Below are 24087 nucleotides of genomic sequence, written 5' to 3'. Positions count from 1 at the left end.
AGCACAGGGATGGAGACAAACATACTTTGATTCACCACGTTTTAAAAACACAAATGCACCCTCAGATGAAGCTTTAGTAATTTCTTGAAAGTACTGCATAAAAATAGAAATACTAGCGCCATAGAAGCAAAAGCCAGGAACCAACACTTAAATCTTTATTAACAGGGAGAATTACATTGGTTTTGGTAAATTTGCAGAAGGCACTTGTCAGAACGCACTGCTCAGAATTCACTTGTGCTGTCACAGCCTGTCGGTGGCAAGGGGAATTTTGGTTTAATGCCAAGGCACTGGGCAGGCAGGTCAGAAATACGTTGCTTACCTGGTTACTAGCTTGATCCAGTCGATCAACATGAACGGCAATGCTACAGTTTAAGACCTGCTGCAATTACATCACTTGATCCAGTAACAGAGAAAATGACATATTTTGAAACCAGTAGCCTCCCACAGACCAAATTGAGACTCCATGATGATAGCATATGCAGACACTGGTCATGGGAGGAATTTTTAAGCCTCTGTTACTATAAAGCAGGAAAAGGCTATTTTCAACTGAGTAAGAGTTTCCCAGCAAAACTGATGAGGGGAAGGATTAGCCATGATTCCCTGTTGCCTAGAGTTGAACGGGTGAGGTCAACCTGCCCTTTGCTTGCAGCTGCTGACAGGGTGATCTAGAGAAAAAGGCAAGGGTACACCATAGTGTGACTCTCACCCAGACACTTAAACAAGCACAAACACCACACTGGCCCCGAGTTGAGGCCAAGAGATTTCCAAGACTCTCTTCCTTAATAATATGAGGCCATGCACAGAATTTCACTCCTGCAAATGACTCAGCAGCCTCAATGATTATCAGTCAATTTAGTTCCTGCCTATGAGCTCTCCTCTCATCTTCTCAGACCCTTATCTAAAGTCAATGAAAAGAGCATCACCACCTCCAGTAAGTTTTGGGACAGGACCTCGAGTTTGTCAAGCCAGTCATTTCTGTCTTAATATGGCACAATGTAGTTTCTCCTCCACGCATTAAATATTTGGACTATCCCATTAGCTGAATCTTGGGTCTTTTTGAAGCAAAATCAGTAATCTGGCAATCCTGAGCGAAAGAAAATGGGAAATTCTGCTCATTGGACAAAAGCATTCCTTGGAGACAACATACATCAAACATGACTTAAGGGAAGATTTTATTCAGATGATATCTTAAGGAGTTTCCATTCTCATGTCAGTGGTGAACACTTTTATTATGGGGAGAGGCTGGTTAATCTTTAACCAAGACTTTACAAGAGATTCTTAAAACAAACAACAAACAACTTATGAAGCTTCATGAGCTCTTCCTTTTATTCTGAAGAGTGTGTTCTGTGAATGCCACCAGACTGATAGCTGCATTATAAAAGAAAGAACAAATTAAGCGATATGAGCTACCCAATAAATCCCTACTAGGAAGACCCCCTTTGGATACAAGAGGGGAACTCAGCCAAAAACCCACGCTGAGGGAAGGGTTCAAAAGAATTGTTTATGCAGTCTGAGCATTTTCCAGAAAAAGTTGGACCTCGGGCCACTAACTCATTTCAAAAACATGGTAGACCAAGTGGCAGATGACCAATGCCACCATTTTACATAGTAGGACCTTAGGGTGAATACTTCTCTAGCTCAAGCTGAAGCTGATTATTGTTATTAATATCATTAGCTTCAATGAATATTAAAAGTGGACCTGCGCCCAACTCACCAGTCTCATAACCCATACTCAAAAGCCCAACTCACGATGCATTCAGTCTCTCTAGTTAATTAATAGGATTTGTTATCAGGTAGAAATGCAATTCCTTTGAGGTGCCAAACTACTGTGTTTCCTGCTGCAAGAAAGTGAAGTGTATGCATATACCAATGTTTCCAGAAAGCTTAAATGGAAAACCCTTTTGTGTCAGAAGTTTATTTTTATTGGTAAAATATTAAATAATATACAGAATTAAAAACTGCACTTACACTTCTGAGAAGAAATAATTCTTGGACAAATTATATGCTTGTTCCTGAGATTCCCTACATTTATTCCAGTAGCTGTGCACTCAAGACAGTACAAACCTTTATAATATAATCCTTTTCACAAAGTATTACAAAGTTTCTGCAGCTTCTTTTATTTATACACACATACAGACTCACACTCTCACATGGCTGTACAACACTCACACATGTACAGAGTACACACATACAGATGTGGAACCATATGTATGCATGTATACTAAGAAAGAAAAAAATAATAACAAGTCCCATAGTTCAGTCTATAGCGGCAAAACTTTTTTAGCAGGGGGATACAGGTTTACATTAGGGTTGCTCACATGCACCACTGTCATAGTGATAATTTCTGAACTCCTTTTGTAAGAGCATGTTCCAATGACCACGTAAAGCAATGGGACAATTCCCAGTGTCTTCACTGGCTTTTGACATAAACTCTGATTTTATTTTCTTTTTTAAAAATTTTTTTTAAATTTAAAAGATGCCTCAATTTGAGCTCAGAACATCTGTCACAAAACTAAAAAAAAATGTAACCTGGGAGAAAAGCGGCCGTTTGCCAGATTACTCACCTGGCTTGCTTCAGGAAAACAGCACTAAAGTGGGCAGAGGGCAACTCCGTATGAGGCAGGGAAGATGTCATGATAAATGGGTCAGACCTGATAGCCCAAAATTACACTCACAAAATTGTGCGTGCTTTGCTATAATCCCACTGCTTCAGTGCGGTCCCTGTTTGTGTGAGGACCTCAACAACCTACATGAGGTTACCAGAATTTGGCCCAAGGAGCATGAACCCATGGGCAACCGTGACAGTCACCCACCGAATGCAATTTTCTTCTTGAACGCAAATGCAAGAGTCTGGGAAATAATTTGGCAATCAATCAGAACAGGATACAGTCTCCTCACCTTTGTTATTATTAAAAAGAAACATCTTAAATACAAATTTAAAAGACAAAAGTGGCTACTGTGCATGCGCAGTAACTGCCTTTCAAAGAAATCTCAACGGGATTTTTTTTTTATTACGTACCTAAATACATATTTACAGAACAGCGGCTTCAGTCTACTGGGGGGAAAAAAAGGCATTAAAAATACACTATATATAAATATGTATGATATGTAAAACAAGTCCCATCTAAACTTATATAAGACAAGGACAACTCTAAAGAAGCTTTTCTGGTCTCTCAGGTAGATAAAGGACACGAGTCCTGTAATTCTTACGCAGGCAAATCTCTCCCATTAGAGTAAATGGCAGTTTTGCCCTAGCTAAGAGATTAGGCCTAATCCAAAATCCATCATCAAAGTCAACAAGAGTCTCCACTGAGTGGGTTTCGGATCAGACCAAAAGATTATATTTTTTTGTTATTTTTAATAAACATCAATATTAAGTGCTTTTCTTAAAAAGAAAGCTGCAATTAGAAAAGAAAAGGAAGGAAGAGGCAAGAACAGGTATGTCCTTAATTCATACACTGGATGTGTTTCAATGTCAAATAAAAGCAGGAGTTAAGGTACCGGCTTTCGCCTTAACTTATAGTTTCTCACTTTTTGTCAGTCACAATTCACATAGTTAGTTGAACCTTATCTTTGAACGTATTTAAGACAGAGCATTTTGTTTCACTGATTTGTGTGGACTGAGGAAAGAAAAAAACACTGTACATTAATAAGACGTCAGGGGAAGTATTGCACTTGAACAGAAAAATAACCAAAAAAAGGTGGTTTTGTTGGTGATTTTTTTTTAAACCGATATAAGCAAATAATCCGTTTCTGCAATGAGCACGTTTAGAAAGCAGGATCGAAGAATGAAGCATAAGAAGCAAATTTGGGGTTGGTAACCCCCACCCTGGAATACAACAGTAGTAAAACTTTTTTTAAAGCATTTTCTTCCAACAGGAAAAAAAATTATATGACTTTTTTACTTTACAATTTTAAATCTTTCTAAACATTTGCATTAAAAGTTTCCAGTTTCTCATAGAAAGATATACATTTTAGGAAAAAAAATACAACCAAAAATTAAAACCAACTAAAAAGGAAGGCAAATATACAGTATTATAATTACATCACTGTGGAGTCATCTTGAAAGGTACCCTAGATCTTTAAAGTGTTACAAAGAGTACGTACCTTATTTTTTTTCCTCAAATCAACTATCTTTTTTTCTTTTTCCTGTTTTTAATATAAAACTACACTTGAGTACAAAAATATGTAAACAGACTGTACAGCCAATGAACAAAAAAAACCCAACAAAAAAACCCAAAAAAACAAACCCCAGAACCCCTAGACAGCCCAAAGCTACAGGAGATAAGAGCAGGCCCAGACTTAAAGCTCAGAGAAGGAAAAGGGGGAGAGAGAAGGAGAAAACCACTGAAAGCCAGAGGAGACTGCTACATGGCAGAGGAAGTGAACATGTTCAAGCTCTGAGGACACTTGACAATTCGTCAAATAATTGATCACAGTTTCAGAATCTGAACGATTACAAAAATAACCAAAAAGTCCTTCCCTTGTTACAGTGTGTTCAGGAATGAACATCCATTTCCAGTAAGCAATGTCAAATCCCAGTAAGTGCATAGTAGGGGATTCAGTGACCTCTACCCTTCAAGAAGCTTTTCTTATTCGATGTCACTTGAGGTAAAACTAAATGGCCCAATTTACTGCAAACTGGCCTCGTTGTGCCAATAACGGAGTCATGCTCTCCACCATGCCTTGCGGGAGGTGTCTGTATTTTATCCGTGATTGATAATACAGACTAGAGGCTACCGGTATTCACGTACCGCTGAGTGCGAGGGATTAAGGCTACTACACAAATGTAAGTGAATGTGTCTTCACCGCAGAGCCCTGCCACTCAGTGCTGATGACCGAGACCTAACCAGAGCTGCTGCGCTGCACCAATTAGCAAGTAAGGCCCTGATCTCACAAATAATGGTAATTATTAAGCACACTGTTAACTGCAGAGCTCCTGTGCACTTCCAGATCTAATCGAAGGGATGGCAGTAGGCTAATCGTGTGCTCAAATGTTTTCTTGGGCTGCAGTGCAGTCACCTAAACCAATACCTGCTGCAGGAAGGAAGCATCAGCCCAAGCTTTGGGTCAAGCTGCTCCCTTTCTCCCAACAGAGTACACATCATAGGAGCCTCTCTTAAGACATGATCTGATTAACTTCGTCATCATTCATTCTATTAAAATACTTCACATACTGCTAGCAAACACGTAGCAGTATTTTTTTTGCAACTCTAAATAATACTAGGTTTTCCTACAGCAATGTCATTGTTGAAATGGTAATTTCTGTCCATGGATTAATTAGGTCCCATGATTTTTAAGTGAAGAAAAAGTTTTTACAGAAGCAGAGAGCATGGGCAGTTATCCTCCCAAACGAGGATCCACACGAGCATACTGATAACCACCTTTCTGAAGGCTGGAAGTGAACAGGAACCAGGAATGCTTGTTTGCATGATCAACTGAAAAGCTACGTGACTTAAACAGATAGAAGTTTTATTGTTATCTTGGCCTGTTAAGCATGCAGCATGACAAAATGTCAGCACACCACCTCCTCCTGACTGCCCTCTATTCACTTCAGAGCCTCAGTGGAGGAGAAGGACAGAAATCAGGCGCTTAGGAGGCTAAATTAGAAACTGGTGATGTTCTCCTTGGCCCACACTTCAGGACAACTCTTAATGGGATAAAAGGGAATATATTTACTATGAAGCAAATTCTGTCTCTTTTCTACCTAATTCCTCCTCCCACATACTCTCTGTGACTGCCGTGGGCCCAGATGCAAGCGGAGAGGTGCCAAGGAGCTGGCACCGGGCTGCCCCTGGGCTCAGAGTCTGAACAAAAGCATGTTGGTGTGGTCACCTCCCCCTGCCCACAGGCTTCACTCCACGTCTGTGCCGGCATGCTTAGGTGCTGCACCCGTCCGGGCAAGGTAAATAACTAGATCTGAAACTAGGTCACCAGCCAGCCAGGAAAGTACCGAAACAAACACTGTGCTTTTCACCAAAGTGTTCCAGCTAATAAATCCCCATAACTTCTTCTACAGATGGGCTTCTCTCATCTCTACATTAATTATTAGGGTGGCAGCAGTACAACGGTCAAACTTGCAAACCATTTCCAAAGAACTTTTGTTCTTGCTGGATTTCTTTTTCCAGGTTGAATCAAGTGGCAGATACTTTAAAGTCTGCTCCTGTTCCTAAGAGGGAACTTAAAAGCACAGCAAAGTCCACTGTCGAGCATGCTTTAGTTAAAGCTCTGGAGAGGGAGAAACAGGAGATGGCTGCCCTGGCACGCCGTAGAGCACCATGCAGCTGGGGGCTTCTGCAGCGAGTCTTGGTGCCGCTCTGGGGACGCTGTGTTGGCTGGGACCAGCTCTGAGACCAGCTCTGGCTAGACAGCTGGAATGCACTTTGCTAGGGTAATTTTCAGCCTTTCCCACTCCTAAAAGCCAGCTGACTCCAGGAAATCTCACAGCAAAGGACAACAATGGTCTTCTCTCCCCATCAAGCTGCCGAGGAGGGTGCAGAAGGGGAGAGGGATCTGCCTCACTACACCATAGGAGAAGGGATGTTCACTTTGGGTTGGTTTTTGTTGTGCATTCTGAAAGGGTATGCTAGGATATCATGAACGACATCACAAACTTCCAAAATGCATTTGAAAAAGGCACATATACAATAAAGCATATATCTAATTATATGATACCATATATATATAAATATACTTTCTCAAATCTCCAGCTGCTTTAGACCACAGGCCACTACTACCATCCGTTTTTGTTTTCAAATGATACTAAGCAAAGCTAAGATGCAAATTTCTAAAGTCAGAGCCAATTTCATCACGCTTTTCCTAAAATCCCACACTGAGTTTAGGTGACTCTGGTATCAGTGCAGTCTCCCTTCTCCCTCCTCACTACATTAATAATGCACAGCTAAGAGTTAAGGAAAGGAGTATTATGTAGCAAAGGAACTGTCTTACTGTGGCTCTTGTCCTTGGCTGAAATAAGCACCTTTCCCTAAATTATCACCAAAGTTTCTTTCTGGAAGAAGAAGTGTCTGTTGACTGGCTTCTTTCAAATATGAAGAAGCTGGCTCTGGACCTAGACAACAATAATAATGTCCTATTAAAGGCCAGTTTTGAAACGTTTGGTTTAATTCCTGGCCTCCTCTTCTGCCTGACAGCCCCAATTTAGGAATACCCTTGTAAACAGAAAGAAATTTGGAAACTCCTAAAATTGAGAATTTCTTCACCTTTTACTAAATATATTTTAGTTCCACATGGCTATTTTGTGAGCTCTGTCCTTACACTGTAGAAACCACCACCATTAAAGAAATCAGGCCAACTAACAAATTTAGATTCTTTCTCTGTAATACAGACCAATAGAGGTTAATGCCTAGACACCTTTCACGTCGTATCACAGATGGAAGCACTTTTTAAGGAGGATAAAATTGTTTTAATCCTGTAAGTTACTGAGTAAAGAGCTGGCTTTACTGAAAAATGCTATATATTTTGATGTGCACTCCTAACTGATTGCAAAGATAGGTGGCTGTAAAATTAATTGGCCATAACAGCAGATATAAAGATAATGCCCTTTGCTCCAAGAATATGGATCATACCAAGAGCAGAATAAGGAGTCACACTTCTATTTCAATTAATAGGCTTGTAATACTCTAAATTGAGTCAGATTTTTGTGATTTTTGATGTAAAAAGAGGTGAAAGGGTTTACTGGCAGGGATGTGTGCAGAAATGGTGCTTTTTTTTCATGAAAATGGGGAATGCTCACAGGAAGCCAATTCTAAATTTGCAAATGCATGTTTTTAACTGGAAACCCGATTCCAAGAATTTCAAGAGTCCAATAAAAATCAGCCAGGTTTGATTTCCAGCACTAAATACTTAGAACAAATGGATCTGCAGGCCAAGGATTATCTACTGAAATTCCTAGTACACTGTGAATGACTAATGAACTTGACAAAACTCAAGAGCTTTTCTTAGAAGTCTGCAGAGAACAAGCAAGCAAAAAAAAAATTTCTGAAGCCCCATATTGCGCATACTTCCATGTAGGGGCAAATTGCTTTATCTAAAACCCTCCAATAATTTTCAGTAGAAAGTGAATGGTAACATAAATGATAGTCCAAAACTTGTTCAAAATTTGAACAAGAATTTAATCTTTCTCCTTTCCCTAGGATGAAAAACTTCAGAGAATGTTCAGAAAAGGACATGGATAATAAAAAATAATGCAACTCCTCAGCTTCTTGCTCTCCAAAAAATGCACGTTTTGGAAGAAAACTAAACCAGGGTGTCTCCCCACTGTCTCCCCAGTTTTCTATGCCCATGATACCAGGACACGGTAGTGCTCACATTCAGATCTCGCATGCTACCACTGGAACAAGAAGTTGGGCTTAACCGAAGCCAGCTATAAAACCGCGGAGTCTCCTCATCTGATCTTTTAAGCATCTACAGAGTATACGCTACAGGAGGTATCAATGAATCGCCAACGAATGAAAGTGCACGCTAATGAACTGCAGTTATAATTGCAGCCAACTCACTTGTGGATACACAAGAGATTCTCTGCCTTCCCCATATTATGGTGCTTTCCCAAACGCAGGCAGAATTTTTTAACACTTTTTCTTTAGTGCTAAGTATTCCAAGAAACTACAGCCCATGTTCTTTCCACTGACCACAGAGGGGAGAACGGAGTGTTGTCCCCCAGAGACTGAAAAGGAATTGCCAGCAACCCTTTTCTCAGCTTCAGGCACGTGTCTCTCCGGAGGCCCACGCAGCCTACTGACCTTTGGGCCCAGCACTTCTCCCTTTGCAGGTTGTTCTTGAAAGACCTTTCCTGCCTCAGCAGAAATCACAACCACTTTTTTTTTCGGTGGCATGCTGTAAAAGCAACCCCCCTTTTCTGAATTTCCAAGCACATCCTGATGCAGAACATGGCTGGCCGCCTCCTAAGCCAACCTTCATAGCTGCAGAGAATCAGCCATATGGACTAAAAGTGATGCCCTCCAGCATCTCTTTGTTTTATTCCTGTACAGAGTCCTTTGACTGCACCAAACATGAGAAAATGAGAATGGTCTGGAGGATGGCAGCAGTTCATTTGCCTGATTTTCCTCTACATTAGGATGAAGAAAGAAGGAGGGGGAGGAACCCAACGACATTAAGAACAATGTTGGGAATAGGTCTTTAAATCTGTCTCTCCAAAGCCTGCATATTCCCAGCCTTGATAGGTCTCACATTACACAAGATGACATTTCTCTCCATATTGTATTATAATTAATAGGCTACTGCAAGACTTTACCAGCTCCTACTTAATAGCATTTCAGTGCTGGGAAGCAGTCATCAGGTAATCTGGCCATGATCTAGTGTATCCTTTCTAAACACAGGTTCTAGCTGCCAAGAATGTCACCATAAAAAGATTTCAATCAATACCACTCAGCTCCTTACTTTCAAATGCTCCAGGTCTAGGAAGAGAAGAAGAAAAAAACCAGTACCCTCAAAACGAACAGCAAACTGGCATATGCATCAAGTACGCAGATTGAAGTGAGCAGATGGGAATTCATTATGGCCTGATCTTGCTCTCTCTTTTATACTTTAGTAACTTTATACTTTGGAAAAGGTCTCACCAAGCGCATGGAGACCGTGTGCACAGAGGGGGTTAAACCCATGCAGATCTTTCCATTCTCAAGCTGCGCTCTTGTTGCCAAACAACAACATTTCAATTGTGATTGGTACAAACAGTTGGGTTTCAATGGCAATCTGTCATGTAGGTTTAAGCCCAGTTTTTACTGATGCAACCTGCAACTTGCTGGGTGGTTGCTGGCTTTGTTATTTATTGGGAGAGAAAGAAAGGAAACAAAACAGATTGGAGTTTTTGTTTTTTTTTTCTTGTCCAGTCTGTAGTTCAAGGACTTGCTCTGGAGTTTGTTTCTCCATTTGTTTTCCCTACAGTGAAATTAATAAATCAGGAATAAAAATGAAATCTGCAAATCCAAATCAAAGCACAGCACCTGCACCTCCTTGTATCACTTTCTGGAGAAGGAAGGAAGGTCATATGCGATCTGTTCATTTGCAGGGCTTCTGTGCTCTCTAAGAGCAAGGGCTATCCAGCAAAACCTGCAAACACTTCCACCTCTAAATTAAAGCAGAATTGATGACTTAAAAACAAAAGGAAATCACTGGTTCAGCAAATTAGCAAATAAGATGTCAACAGGAAAAAAAACGGTCAAGGCTCGTATCCTGATGTAGCTGAAGTAGTTGGAGTAGTTCCATTAAATTCAATGGAGCTAAGAGGATTAATGATGGCCAAGGATCTGGCTCCTAGCATTTTCCCAACAGCAAGTCTTAGTTTAGGCTGTTGCCAAGAGGTTAACACTGTGATAATAGAAGGAGAAAGTATTTATATAATTATATATATATATATACCTATATTTAAAGAACACTTTGCTACTAGTACTTTTGTAATTTTAAAATCCATAATTTTAAAACAAAATTATTTCAGAAGAGCAGCAGAACCTCTTGAGTAAACTACAGACTCTCTCACCCACTCCTAGGCCACTTACCATCCCAGAAGCAAGTTTAAATGTTATTTCTAAATGCTGTTTCTTAAAACATAGGGTGCAACTACATAAGAAAGGCTCCCAAGGGTCTCTAAGAAGCCAATGAGTCAACACATAGGCATGGAGTAACAGCAAATCAACAATTCTAAAAAAGGTGCTTCATAAGTTAGGGAAAATAAAAATACAAAGCCTCAGACTTACCGCAGAAGGCCCTCAGACTTATGAAACTAAACTGCTGTAATGTGGTACAGTGTTAAGACATACATTTCTTTTTTTCGTTTTGTTTTTTTTTTAACATTCTAGAGGGGCAATACACACTGAACCCAGGAAAACAGCTCACCCTAAAAAGTAATATTGACTTTGATTCGTGCTCCTAAATCCCTAACAGTTTTGCTTTAAAAATAATTGTTCATTCTGCAGAATGAAGTTCCCCCCCCCTCCCCCGCCACTGAAAACCCACACCGTATCTACACGTTTGACAAAGGCTCTCCTCCAAAATGTTTCTCCCTATTCATCTGAAATTGTACATAAGTGGCATCTTGATGGGACATTAAAGCACCTAGCAGGGTTGAGCAATATCCCAAAACAGGACATGATGTACAGCTGATGAGACAGAAACAGACTGCCTTTCAATTCCCACAGGAAGCGAGGCGGGTCACTCACCAAAAAGTGACAGCAACAACAATCCCCTCTTTTATCCCTTCCCTTCCTTCTTTCCATTCTTAAGCTGGGCAGAGCAAATGAGGTTGGGTCCACAAAAAATAAGGTTAATAATAATAATTAAACAACAGCAACAACAACAACAGCAACAACAACAAAATAGGCGTCTCAATGTCTGAGGAAAAGTGGGATTGTAAGTGCAGTATTTCTTCATGTGCAGTTCTTCTACTTCATACGAGTCCCCTTTGGATGAGAAGGCCTAGTGGAATGTGTGCTCCCCTCGGACTATGTGCGACGAGAACTCATAGCGGTCCTGGCTTCGGTAGCCACAGATGTTGCACTCTAGCGGGTCCCGGTAGCCGTGGCAGCCCATGTGGATGGTGTACATGACATGGTCCAGGAAAAGGACGCGACAGTGCTCGCACTTGAAAGCCCTAATCTGCTCTCCTTCTCCGTTGATGACCTTGTAGATATCCTTTAAAGAGCCCTTAGAAGCTTTTGTGGCATCCAAAGCCTTGGCGTCCTCCTTCATGTAAGCCGGGCTTGGCTTTCTCTTGGGATTTAAGGCAGAGTTTCCTTGGTAGGACTGGCGGTCTTCGTGGCTGCTCTCTGAGTCAGTAGAATCCAGGCAGCTATTGCTGGGGGAGCCCTCTCTATCCTGGGTTCGACTCTTTGGTCTGATGAGGGAGATCGGGCCATCCATGTTGTTCTCGTGACTGTCAGCTGTTTCCCTGCTAATGGGCCTTTCTATCCTGTTAGGATGATAGACCTGAGCGTAAGCTGAGCTGATGACCGGGGACACCTCTGCAATTGTGCTTGGTGTGTGCTGCATCAGGGGGTGAAGCGCCTCAGCTCCAAGGTAGGTGATTGCATTGTTGATGGCTTGGTCCATCATGTGAGACTGCATCAGCTCGGCCTCCTTCTCATAGGTTAGGTTCATATCAAAGGGAATATCTGGATAGCCAAATCTCATGAGCTTTTCACCTAAGGGACAAGAGCAAATCAGTGAGAAAAATTAATGTAATCACTCCAAGGTTTCACTGTAAAAGGGGTAGGGAGGGACAGAAAACGCCTGACTTGGGATGAAATTCATTCCAGAGTCCAAAGTTAGCTTCCTTCTACTTGTTTACTGACCTATAAAGTTTCTGTCCTGAGATGGGTAGAACAGCAACCTCACCAACAGCCTTTTTTTTTTTTTTTTTAATTCCAGGTGAAACATGTGGCTGCAGTGACCTCCAGACTGATTCCAAACCTTCCACTGGGCCTGACTGTGTCCGTGCTTCAAGTTAGGAAACTCATGGTAACTGGTAGAAAATGGGATTGAACCACTGCGGTCAATGAGGCTCCAATGGTTTATACCATTAGACAGACTCTCCCAAAATTAAAGGAGGCAGTACCACATGTCCCCCATACTCTGAGGTGTCTCATATGTACCTTACAACAAGGCTGCGTAGTGAGAAACCTAAATGACGGTACAGAGGGCTGGTACGGTGGCACCTTTAGATCCAGGTATGTAAATCCTTCAACCAGAAGAAAAAAATATGAAATGACTGTATGCAGCCACAGAACGGAGGAGGTAACGGGAACACGGGGGGCTGACCTGCCATCTCACATTCAGGCTAAAGTATCTTTGTAGTTCTTCCCCTCCAAAAAAAAAATTCCCATCCCAATGTTTTGGGCTGAAGAAAAAAGATGCCCACCCTTCAGTGTCTATTTATGCAAGAAAACAAAATAGAGAAACCACATGTAAAGCTTAGTTTCAGTTGGTAAAAGGCAAAACCAACTTTCATTGACAGAGGATAAATAAATACATAGTGATGATGAAGCTGGCTCATTCATCAATATGTGAATCCAATTACACATCCTTGTAACCTTTTTAAATCAGTGGCACTATAAATATGCAAAATCAGAACCACATGCTGGTAGATTATGCTAGTCACAGGTTACGTTACGTATCACGGCTCTCCTTTGAAGTTAACAAATTTACCACTACTTACATCAGGGCTCAGCTCAGCAACACTGCTTTTCCAGTGATGGCTTTACAGTATCAGTACAAGGGAAGTTCATATAGCAACTCTTCTTTTTAAATAGAAAAGGTTGTATGTGTAACTATGTATAAGATACAAGACATACATGCTCACACACAAGTATCAGGTAGTTGTTGACAGATAATTTTTAAGCTGATTTTAGAAAGTCTTGATAAATAATTTTGGTTGGTCTTCAGTGTCTTTGTTACTTTTTACTCTCTGGGTACATAAACCCAGACTTTTCTTCAATAGTGTAAGCTAATAAATTCAAGGAGTCACTACATACAACTGGTTTGGCTATCCAAGAATTAAAGAACTCAAGAATATTCTATCACCTTTTGCCAAAACTGCTTGGAACAAAATGTGTATAAACCACCATAAGAAAGAAACAGAACTGTAATCCCAAATCTCTTCCAAATAGCATTAGTACATTTCAACATAGCTATCACTCAGCATTTTATTTTTGACTGTAACAATTCATTCCACTTAGTGTGGCTTATCTTAAAGTGATGCATAAAGAGAAATGAATTTACATTACCCATGGAACAATCAGGTTATCCTTGGAGATGATGCATCACTCTTGGTTGGGAACATAGCCCTGATTAGCAAGGTAATTAAATGCAAGTCTAAAGCAAATCATGTGAATATTCCTACTCTCTTCAGCAGTACTGCTCACATGCTTCTGATTAGACACCACGTTCATGTACCTCACTACCTTTCCCTACAGCTGGCTGTGTTACAGCTTACCGAAAGGAGCATAATGTAAAAAACTATTCCTTTGATACACATTAGACATCTGGAGAAAAATAGGGAACAAAGTAGTAAATGGTGCTACAGCAATGGCCTCTCTAATCTAAGGTGACCTAAGGATGATTCTTGCCATAAAATATCCTCTTTTCAGTGTTTCTGCCAAGGGCTGGCAGTCTCACTGTTTGTGATGGCTGTCCTGCTGCTGATAGGATGGACAACTCTTTAATGGGAGGTGGCTCCTGCCTCACTTGAAATTGAGCAGCTTCTTCCCAGGTGGGGCTAAAGTGGGACTGGAGGACAGCTCCAAGAGACACATGATGTCTTTGACACGGTGGAAAGAAAGAAATGAAAATGGAAAAGGCCACTGGCCTCTGTCACCTGCTCTGGCCTGTATTGTTCCTGTGTTTGAATAAAGAACTGGATCTAGTAAGAGTCTGATCCAGTCATCAAACTCGCTGTCAGTCCACTGTAGGCTATATAGATCAAGAAATAATACCTATCCTTTACGGACTACTTGAATGAATGATGCAAACCTTATTTTGATTCCTTTTATCTTCCACACTTAGTTACTCCACCACAGACAGCAGAGTAGAGAAAACTGTAAATTGCCAGTAACCTGAATTATTCATTCTTTTAATTATGAACCGGTTCCAAAGATGTCAGAGCCTTAGAAATGAAGCATGACATAAAAAAGTAAAATAAATGATAACACGGGGAGGAGAGGGCATAAACCACAGAACTCAGAAGAAACATTAACAAACCAGTCTGACGTGGTTCTCAATTTTAATTCCTCTTTAGCTAAATCTGTACTTAAAACTAATCAGATTCATAATTTTGAATTTTCATGCAAAATAATGCTCAAATTCTACTTATTCTTGCCATACATTATTGAAGTAGAAGAAGAAACATTCTTCACTGTGGTCGTCTTATCGAATGACATTCAAAAACACCCTCAAAACAGGTATTTGAAGCTAGATCAAAGCACACAGACACAGTTGTCCTGTGATACCTGTAGTTCATCTTACCAAGTATCTAAAGCAACTGCAATGCCAGACACTTAGGAGAAAGCTGCAAGGAATCTTGGAGAAAGCAGCTACAGAATCTACCACTGGGTAAATATCTTCCTTAACCCCATTAACTACAAGTTGACTAATTCTGAAGCCAGTTGATCTTTACCTGAGATGCCTGTGTATTTTTAATTCTTACTATAACAACTGTGGTCTTATCGTAAGCCACACAAAAGTCTTCTTTTGTATCCTGTCAGTTCTTAACGCCAGTGACACGCTGTGAGAGTAAGCACCACATTCAAACTGAAAAATACATGAATCTGCTTCATGTGATCAGCTTGAAGACGGTTGCTTTCAATTTCACTACTGTCTGCTTCTCCCTTCATTGAAGGAGAGGCAAAAAGAACTACTCGGACTCCTGTGCATCAGAAATTACACTTTCTGCCTCCACTGTTTCAACAGGTTTGGTAAGACTAGTACAGATAGCAGATATATAACCAAGTCTCTCACTCAGAAATTAACTCTATTTGCTGTATTCTGCTTCTTTTCCTCCTGAACTTTCAGCCAGAGTAGAGACTGTGGTCCATAACCAAGGTCCCTTGGAGATTGCTGATCAGAAGAGCAGTAAAGCATTGATAGATATAGCATGCAAAGGTTTTAGCTTATGCTTACATGACCTTCTCATAAACACCATTAAGTTGTTTTGGACAGGTGCCACACTTGCAGTATGCACAGGAAAATTTCCTGCAAGCAAGAGAACCATTACAAGTTCTTCCTGATAGAGTTGAGCAATATTTCATTGGGGAGAAAATGGGAAGAAAAGTAACATCATGGCAAAAAATGAAAAGTGGCAAAGCAGAGACTGCTGTTTTTCAATTCAAACACTGTGATGCCATGAAAGATCAGAAAAGGCAGAAATAAAAGATACCGTAAATATGAAAGAGGATGCTTTTTCCCTGCAGCTGGATCTGGATAAAAAGCTGCACGTCACATGAAACCCTGAATTCCTAGCCCCAGGAAAATGGAATACCAAAATGATCTGTTACACCTATAGAAGAAACAACAGCTGGAGTTTCTCTAACAACAAAGTAGCATGCCCTACTGAAGAGAATAATAATCTGCTACAGCGTATCTCAGGCAAGGATTTCCAATCAGTAAATTTGCTTTTGAAGACAGTAACAACATATGGTCAATTCCACTTGAGTGGACAAGTAAAATAGCCTTCCTCGTCTAAAAAGACCAGAATCTATGGATTCCAAAATTTGACTCAATTTATGCCATCCAAAAAGTGGGTTGCCTCAGTTGCGAGGTACACTTATAATCAGTAAACTATACTGCTTTGAGAGCAGGCATGGGTACACCAGATTTTAAGGGAAGGGAGCAAGGTCTCCAGCCCTCTCGGATAAACTCTCTAGCCCCTGCACAGATAACCTCTGAGAGGTATTGCAAACAGAATTCTGTTCAAGTCAGTGGACAACCTGGGGGAAAAAAGAGCTAGAGGTTTGAATTGCCCTTCTTTCTTCTGAGGCTGTAATATTTCTGACACTAGGGAAACCTGCTATGATGGGGTCATGTTTACAATCTCATAAAGCTCTATTTGGCTTGTCAGTGCTCCCATATCCACCCTCTTCAACCCCAGCTGTTGTCACAGCAGTAAATTAAATCAGAGTATAAATCCTCCAAGTTCTTATCAGCTATACAGCAATTCATTTCAGACCACTCTTAAAGACAACAATTTAAGAACTAAGCTTTTGTCTCAGAAGGACTAATAACAACGAGGTTGGAAATACTGATGCCTCCCGGTGTTCATCCTGTGGGCTGGATTGTTCCTGACCTAACCACAGTTTAGCACTGATATCTGGGAATGGTCAGATGACTGAGAGCAGCCAGGTCAGTGTGTCAGTGCCCTCCAGGTGAGCTGCTGCATGCTGCTAGCTCCCTACTATTCAAAACCACGTGGGTTAGCTTAAAAACCCCTTCAGTGGTGATTTAACATACCCATCTGAATCTGCATTTAGCTGAGGGGCAATGACTTTCCTAAATGGCTGTGTTAATTGCTTACAGTCCTCTGATCCTCTCTCCTAATTGTCCTCTGTGTAGGCAGAATGAGTATGTGACATCCTTAAATTCTGTAGGACTGTCCGTCCAGGGACTGTGTGGAAAACATGTATTACATGACTTTGGAGTCTAGCAGCATACACTTACCCCAAGTAATTCTCTGTCCCAACTCCACTCTTAAGTTCAGCATTGCCTCAGTAGCAGTAAAAAGAAGCTTTAAGCTACAGCTCAAACCCATACTGTCTCCTGTTAGAAGCTGAACAATTTTAAGATGTCAAGACACAAAGCAAAATATAAATTCTGGGCCCAGGATTCTAAGTTTGGTAACCAAAAGTAATCAAGTTCTGTTTTATATTCATACATTAATAAGTTCATTGTGTGCAGAACGCTGCACTTGGAGCAAGCACTTCTTCCAACAGAAGTGATGTGATTTTACTTCCTCATGCTGGTATTATCAGACCAGTTGTTGCCAGCTCTCAAGAATTTAATGCAAGTTACAAGTCTTGAGATACTCGTGTTTATTTTTTTTAACACACACACATATGGAGCCAGATAATTATATGAGTCTTAGTTTTTATTTGCTGGGGCAAGGAGAGGGAAGATGACAAGTCTAAATCTCAAAAAGGCCAGAGAAAAGTAAAAAAAACCCAGATCTCACTTTTGAATTGTCTGGGTTGGTAAAATTAATTAAATAATTTTCATGATTTCTCGCTTTGATTTAACCATTTCCATTGTTGTCCCTCCCCATCAAACCCAAGTTCTGAGTGTGCTACTTTTCCCTTTTTCTTTTGGCTATTACAAATGACAAGTAACCTACCTACGCACTAAAAATAATAAAAGGCGTATTTCAAGCTTACCCACAAACTTCTGTGGGGTGGAGCTTTTACGCTTTCCCATGTTGCTTGTCAGCTTCTCTATAACAGCAGGTCTCTCAAAAGGCACCAGAGAAATATTGTTGTCCATCACAGGCTCTTGTTCCTTACAATCTTCCATAGGAGGTACTACATAAAACCAAAAAATTGTATCAGACAAGTCTGGTCTACACTTCACAGACAACACAAATCATTTGAGCCCTGCTGATTGCGCAACAAGTGCAACACAAAATAAAGCAAGGTGCAAAACCACACTGGGCATCAAGACAGCAATCGCCTTTAAGCAGAGCCATGTTTACAAAATGCCTCTCTTTAGGAGCCTCTTATTTAGCAGAAGTCCAACTTTAAGCATGTATTAAAGGACTTGTTTTTTTCTGAATACTCAAGATCCCCAGTGAGAAGGAGATACTTCTGAAAACTCAATCCATAGATGACACTTTCTTTTATTCTCCCTTCTCACCTGTTGTCAATGTAACTTTTTAGTTAGCATTCTTTGTGTACTCCCTTAACTTCATGCTTATCATACAGCATGTTGTTTTCTTTTCATGCTAATCTCAGTGACTAAAAAACATACAAGGCATTGATGACCTGTGTTTCCTGGGCCTGGCTGTGTGTTCCCCAAGACAAAGGCTTCCTGAATGAAGGATCTTTTTGTTAAAGCATGTTTCCTCTCTATACACAAGATTGTAAAATCAACAAACACTGTACTGGAATTACAGGATTAACACTGCATGGAAATTCCCTTCAGAATCAGTCGCAGAAACTATAATTTTTTTGATTAATATTTTATTCCTTCAAACACGGACCTAACAACCTGTGAATGGAAGTCTTCTGTGTCTATCCTCCCACTTTTTGGGATCAGTAGTAAGCATTCCTGCGCTAAATATGTAAGGGGAATGCTTGTACACTGTCTCTGAGACAATAAAAAGAAATCAGTGACCCCTTCTGTCTTTACTCATTTCACTCTTCATTGCTTGTTGGGTTAAGGACTAAGGCACTAGAGCAAAAGAAGTTTGGAATTGCACAGGCTTCTGACCAGGATAGTGACAGACTTGCACAGGGTTTTATGTCACTTGCTGACATAGTGATTCACTAAATGCCTACAGAGCACCCTGTTTTTGTCCAGCACCCTCTTATAAACACCAAGAAGAATCAGTGGCATAGTGCTACAGATCAGGCCCAGAGAGTCTGAGTCATCTGCAATATATGTCAAGTGTGACTCCACGTGTAGCTCTGCTCCCATGAATTTAATACATGGCTTAATTGTCCTGCAATCATCTTCAGACAGTAGCAAGAGAGACTTGAGAAGGATCAGCCACTAGTTCATGTGCTAATGGGATGATAAAGTGTAAAAGATTTTTTGAGAATGGATGGCAGAGAAATAGAAACTAGGATGATCCTGCACAGAATTCCTACAATGTGTAAAGCGAGCAACCCTTTGTATACTCTGTATTAGATAAATCTTCCAGTGAAGTACAGGTGGTATTGCAGAGGTAGCAGAGAAGGACTGAAACCCTTATCTTCTGCTAGTCCTCCTCTGGTCTCTCAGTATAGCAGCCTTCCGTGTCACAGACACCTTCTCCCATTATGTGCCATAAATGAACACCACCAGCCTACTTTCCTCCCAGGTAACTTTACTACCTTTAGGATCCTAATATGGAGTAAACACTCCCCTGTTCTTAAACATGCAGCTGTTTGCCAGCACATAATATATGAAAAATGGGGTGATAAAAGCCTTGTCTTTGCCATCTTTCTAGTTAAGAAGAGCAAATACCAGGCAATTACAAAAAAGAGTATCTGCTCAGGTGAACTTCTAAATTCAGACATTCATAATAAGAAAACATGGCAATTTATTCATTTGATTCCATTTCTGCCTCTGCTGCTATGGAAAGCTGAGTACTTTGAGGCTTAGAACCTACCATATGCTATAAAATGATTTACTCTGCTGCTTTTTTATTTGTACAGGATGCTCCCCCTGAGAAACACAATGGTTTCTCATTTACAAGGCAGTCCTGCTGGCATCAGTGAAAGAGAGGAAGAAAAAGCATAAATATGAAATGAATCTAATGTTGCAACAAAATGGGATGCAGTGTTCAAGTGACCTAATTAATGCCCACTGCAGACTGAGAGGTCTGGAATACTTTAATAACTAAGGCTAAATTTTTATGGTTATTTAAATACCGTGGTTGGTCACGAGCTGTCTTTACTAGTTCTGCTCAAGTATTTACTGAGGAGATTTTTGGGAGAGAGCAAAGATTATGTCTGTTGATTTTCACTGGGAACTGACATCTGACTGTCCTTTTGGTTTACCAAAAACGAGTGTATACACAGACAGTCTGTGAAACCCTGGATCCCTGCTCAGAGGCGACAGCCATCCTCACTGCGATGGGCCTGGTTTGCACACAAGTGCCACTTCAAGAATTTCCAGCTGTTAGCGTACAGAACACACGAGGCTGGTGGTGGGGACCTAGGGAGGTGCAGAGGGCTCTAAATCCCTCCTAGGAAGACTTCCTAAAGGTATGCTGGCTTTGTAGGACTGTACTTAAACCACAAAATCAGTTGAAAACCTCCTGATTACTTTAATAGCCATCTCAATAAGCCCCAAATGCAGTGACATTTGTATGTCTTATAACAATTAAGTAATAATTAAATAATTCTACTGTTGGGCATATGTGTGTAAAATTTCCTAGACGGAATTTGAAACCTTTCTTCCATGAAAAATGAATAGTGCTAAAAAAGACATCTGCTCCTCTCTAAGTCAGGCAAAAATTCTGCTTGGACTCCTTTTAAAAGAAGTAAAATCATCCCCAATAAAAGCATTTTCTTTTCTATCTTTCCTGCTGCAAGCTCTTTTTCCCACCTCAGTACTCAACTCTATAATCCAGAGCATGGCTCTTCTGGAACAGAATCACTGAATCATGCCAATATTTGTGTTGCAATGGGAATAAGTTACCAGAATGTGTTTTGTTATGCAGATTTCCTGGGAGAAGGGAGAGAGAGAAGTAGTCTTGTTTCTGAAACCATTTAAATTTCACGCAAAACCAGACCAAACAGGTGAGATGTCACTTCTTAGAAACCCAAGGAGTTATGCTAAAGATCACATTATCAATTCTAGATACACTAATTTTCATTTCAATTTAAAAATACACAAATAAAGGGTAATTAGCCCAACCTGCATAATTCCTTTTTGAGGAAAAAGAAAATAAAAAAAGAGGAAAAGCAAACAGATCACTCACAACAAACAGTTATCACAAATCAGCTGCTCTGTGGTAGAAGTTCATGTGTACACATTTACTCTGCGGTAAATGCAATTCCTTTTTCGTTATATTTCATTGTACTTCATTCCCTTGGTAGTGGGAGCTACCAAAGAACAGCTGACATGTTATAACTAGCTTTGATACAGCAACTCATTTTAGGCTCTGAACCTATGGCCTCAGCTCAGAAAGGCTTTTTACTTCTAAAAGCTCACATTTTAGTACGCTTCTGTTCAGGGATATTCTTAACCAGCTATCAGGGTGTGCTCCTGGATTGCCCATGCAAACCTTCACCACTTCTGACACTGTTAATGTCCTCAATTGCAGTTAACACCAAATGTTGTTTCTAAGCCCAGACTCTCAATACACAAACACAGATGATCTTTAGAACAAAGCCTTTATTTTCCTGAAGACACTGGTCTTTCAATCACAGTGCTCAAACTGGCTATCTTTTCCTTTCTGCTTCTTAATTTGTAAGAAACCACACATACTATTAGAAAAGTTTATGCTGTTTCAGTGAGGAAAGAATAGAAAAAAAAAGAAGTAAAAAAATCACCCAGTGTGCATTTTGCTGATAAATACTTTTGTGTGCAGACGACAGACACTGGGCTAAGTCTCAGCTGGTATAAATTAGTATTACTCCATCAACCTCAATTTCCTTTCTTAAGCTCACAATATTGCTATTTTAAAAAAGTGTGTGTGCGCAGAAAAATGACAGGAAATATTCCCATGTACCCTGGTGTGAAGTCTCCTGTGGGACCAGCATTTTAATGTTTTAAGCAACTATGTGAGAGGGAAGGACACAAGTCCATTGTGTGTTTTATGTGGAGCTGGCCTTTGAACCTTGCACAGCCTAGGGCTAGGCTTCTTTCTCCTTCTAAAAAGAGTATCCTTCCGCACCCCAATTTAGGAATGTCCCTAGACGTTTTTGCTTTGTGGAGATGGAGAAGAACATATAACTGGGTGTAAACCATAGCTAGCCTTCAACATTTCTCCCTGTTTCTTCCCATCAAGGTCACATTCTTGGCATTTGGAGACTGCCGCTTTTGCCACCCCCAGCACACTGCTAACTAGGAGACGGCAGACTAATTTCTACCTCCAGGGCCAGCACTGCTTAGCCAAAAATTGCCAACAACAAAGTCACAGGAGCTGTCTTGCAGCAGCCATCGTGCTGAGCCGGGAACAGGAGCTAGCCACAAGGAGGGGCAGCTCAGCAAGCAACCGGCACCCTGCAAGATGATGCAGAGGGACCCAGAGACTTGAACATTCCTACCCACACACCGAAACTAGCCCTTCTTCCCCTCCTCTCGCTTCCCCTTGCGATCACCCCTAGTCAGGTGATCTAGCCATTTGCAAGACAAAGATAATTGAAATTAACGGCCTCATCAGGCCACTGCGTAAGCATCCAAGTAGATGTCTGTAGCATGCCTATGAAAACTGATGAACTTGAGCACAATGCTTGAAAAAATTCCAAACTCTCTAGGGGCTGCCTCCAGTTTTCCAGAACAATTAATGTCTGCAGAAATAATTCAGACTGATATTAAGTATTGGCCATATTGGTGGAGACCCAGCACAGCTACCTTCATCCTTATAGCAGGATGCTGGTAGCGATAAGAAAATCCCCACCTCTACCTATTCTGTGCATACTGGTGAAGTTGTGATCAGGAGTCACACCAAAATGCATTCAGAGGCTTCAAAACACTCAGCAAGGAGAAAATACTGAATAAGTATTTGGAAAGAGAGTCAGAAAAACTTAACCTCAGTGTGATGCAAAATAAACCAGTGATCAAAATCTCCAAAGCATACACTCATCCTCAGGAATATCTTTTCCATGTGTGACATGGGACAGAAGGGAACAAATACATTTTTCAGGGTTAGACTAACACCTAACTTTAAGCTGAGTAATCATTTGTATACTCTTCCCTGGTGTCTTTATAGTCCCAGGAGAAAGGACTTTGCTGCATACCTCTACAGGTTGGTGCTCATGACCCTCACACTCCCATGATGAACTTCACAGGTGGGAGTGACGCTGGGATGCAAGGTGAGATTTATTACTGATCCCAGCTGAATTTGGAGCTCCCTGTTGCTGCCTGTCCTTGCCATGCCCTCGCTAACCAGCTAAATGAAGACAGAAACAGCTAAACAAAGACAGTGGATCAAACATCCCCTTAAACATTCACCAGGGGAGATTTAGACATATTTGCCCAGAGGAGAAAGAGGCACTAGTTGAATTCAAAGTGCTGTTTTAAGCTAATTTTGTTGAGAAAAGTGAAGTGGTTGTGTGAACATTTCTATTTTAAGCCCAAGCAAAGTCAGTCAGGCTGTAAATAAAAGAACTGTCCACATGGGGTTTGCACTGGTTTAACTTCAGTTGCTAGAAAAATCAATGCAAGGTCAACCATTCCAGCCTCTTTGGGTAGACAAGGTTAAGGACTTACTCTTCCTGTCATAGCATTAAGCAGCTTAGAAAAAGCTTTAGATTTCCACAGAAGTACACTACCAACAAGAGTAAACCTAATTTTAATAAACAACTGAATAATAAACCCAGAAGTTGAGTAGAATTTGGGTATATCCTCCACAACATGACCTCTGAAACATCCTGTCTGTCATAACTATATCAGCCTGCTGTTATTTCTCTAGGGAAAGGCTGACTGAAATCATCATCCAGCTGGTTAATAAGACAGGCACACCCTCATAGAGTGAAGAGCGTGTATTTTGTTGGGAATGGAGTCAGTGGTTAAAATCCTACTATCAGCTATGTGCTCCATCTAGCAGAGAAGCACACAACAGGTACCTGCAAATAGCAAAGCCCTGAGATCAGTCTTTCCACTGATTTTACAAGTGTAAAGTCAGGTCTAAAGCGATAATCACCAACTTTAAAGACACTGAAGTCATCCATTACATTTAAAATGTTGATTTTAGTCTCCAGG

At 40.7% G+C, this 24087-nt stretch overlaps 1 protein-coding gene across 4 annotated transcripts in view; it reads right to left on the bottom strand.

Moving 5' to 3' along the window:
• Positions 1-7367: 7367 nt before the first annotated feature.
• Positions 7368-24087, bottom strand: part of IKZF2 (IKAROS family zinc finger 2) — a 114280-nt gene continuing 97560 nt past the window's right edge. For all 4 annotated transcript variants that reach the window (XM_074910343.1, XM_074910344.1, XM_074910346.1 and 1 more), the window contains 2 exons: positions 17889-18032; positions 7368-12173 (listed from right to left, as the gene is read on the bottom strand). In XM_074910343.1, coding sequence (XP_074766444.1) covers positions 11449-12173; positions 17889-18032 — 869 coding nt within the window. In that variant the 3' untranslated portion in view covers positions 7368-11448. The remainder of the gene's footprint in view (positions 12174-17888; positions 18033-24087) is intronic.

Source organism: Athene noctua, chromosome 7 (assembly GCF_965140245.1).
Source record: "Athene noctua chromosome 7, bAthNoc1.hap1.1, whole genome shotgun sequence".
NCBI lineage: Eukaryota > Metazoa > Chordata > Aves > Strigiformes > Strigidae > Athene > Athene noctua.
Note: the sequence above shows the minus strand (reverse complement) of the source record. Positions and strands in the feature narration are given on the sequence as shown.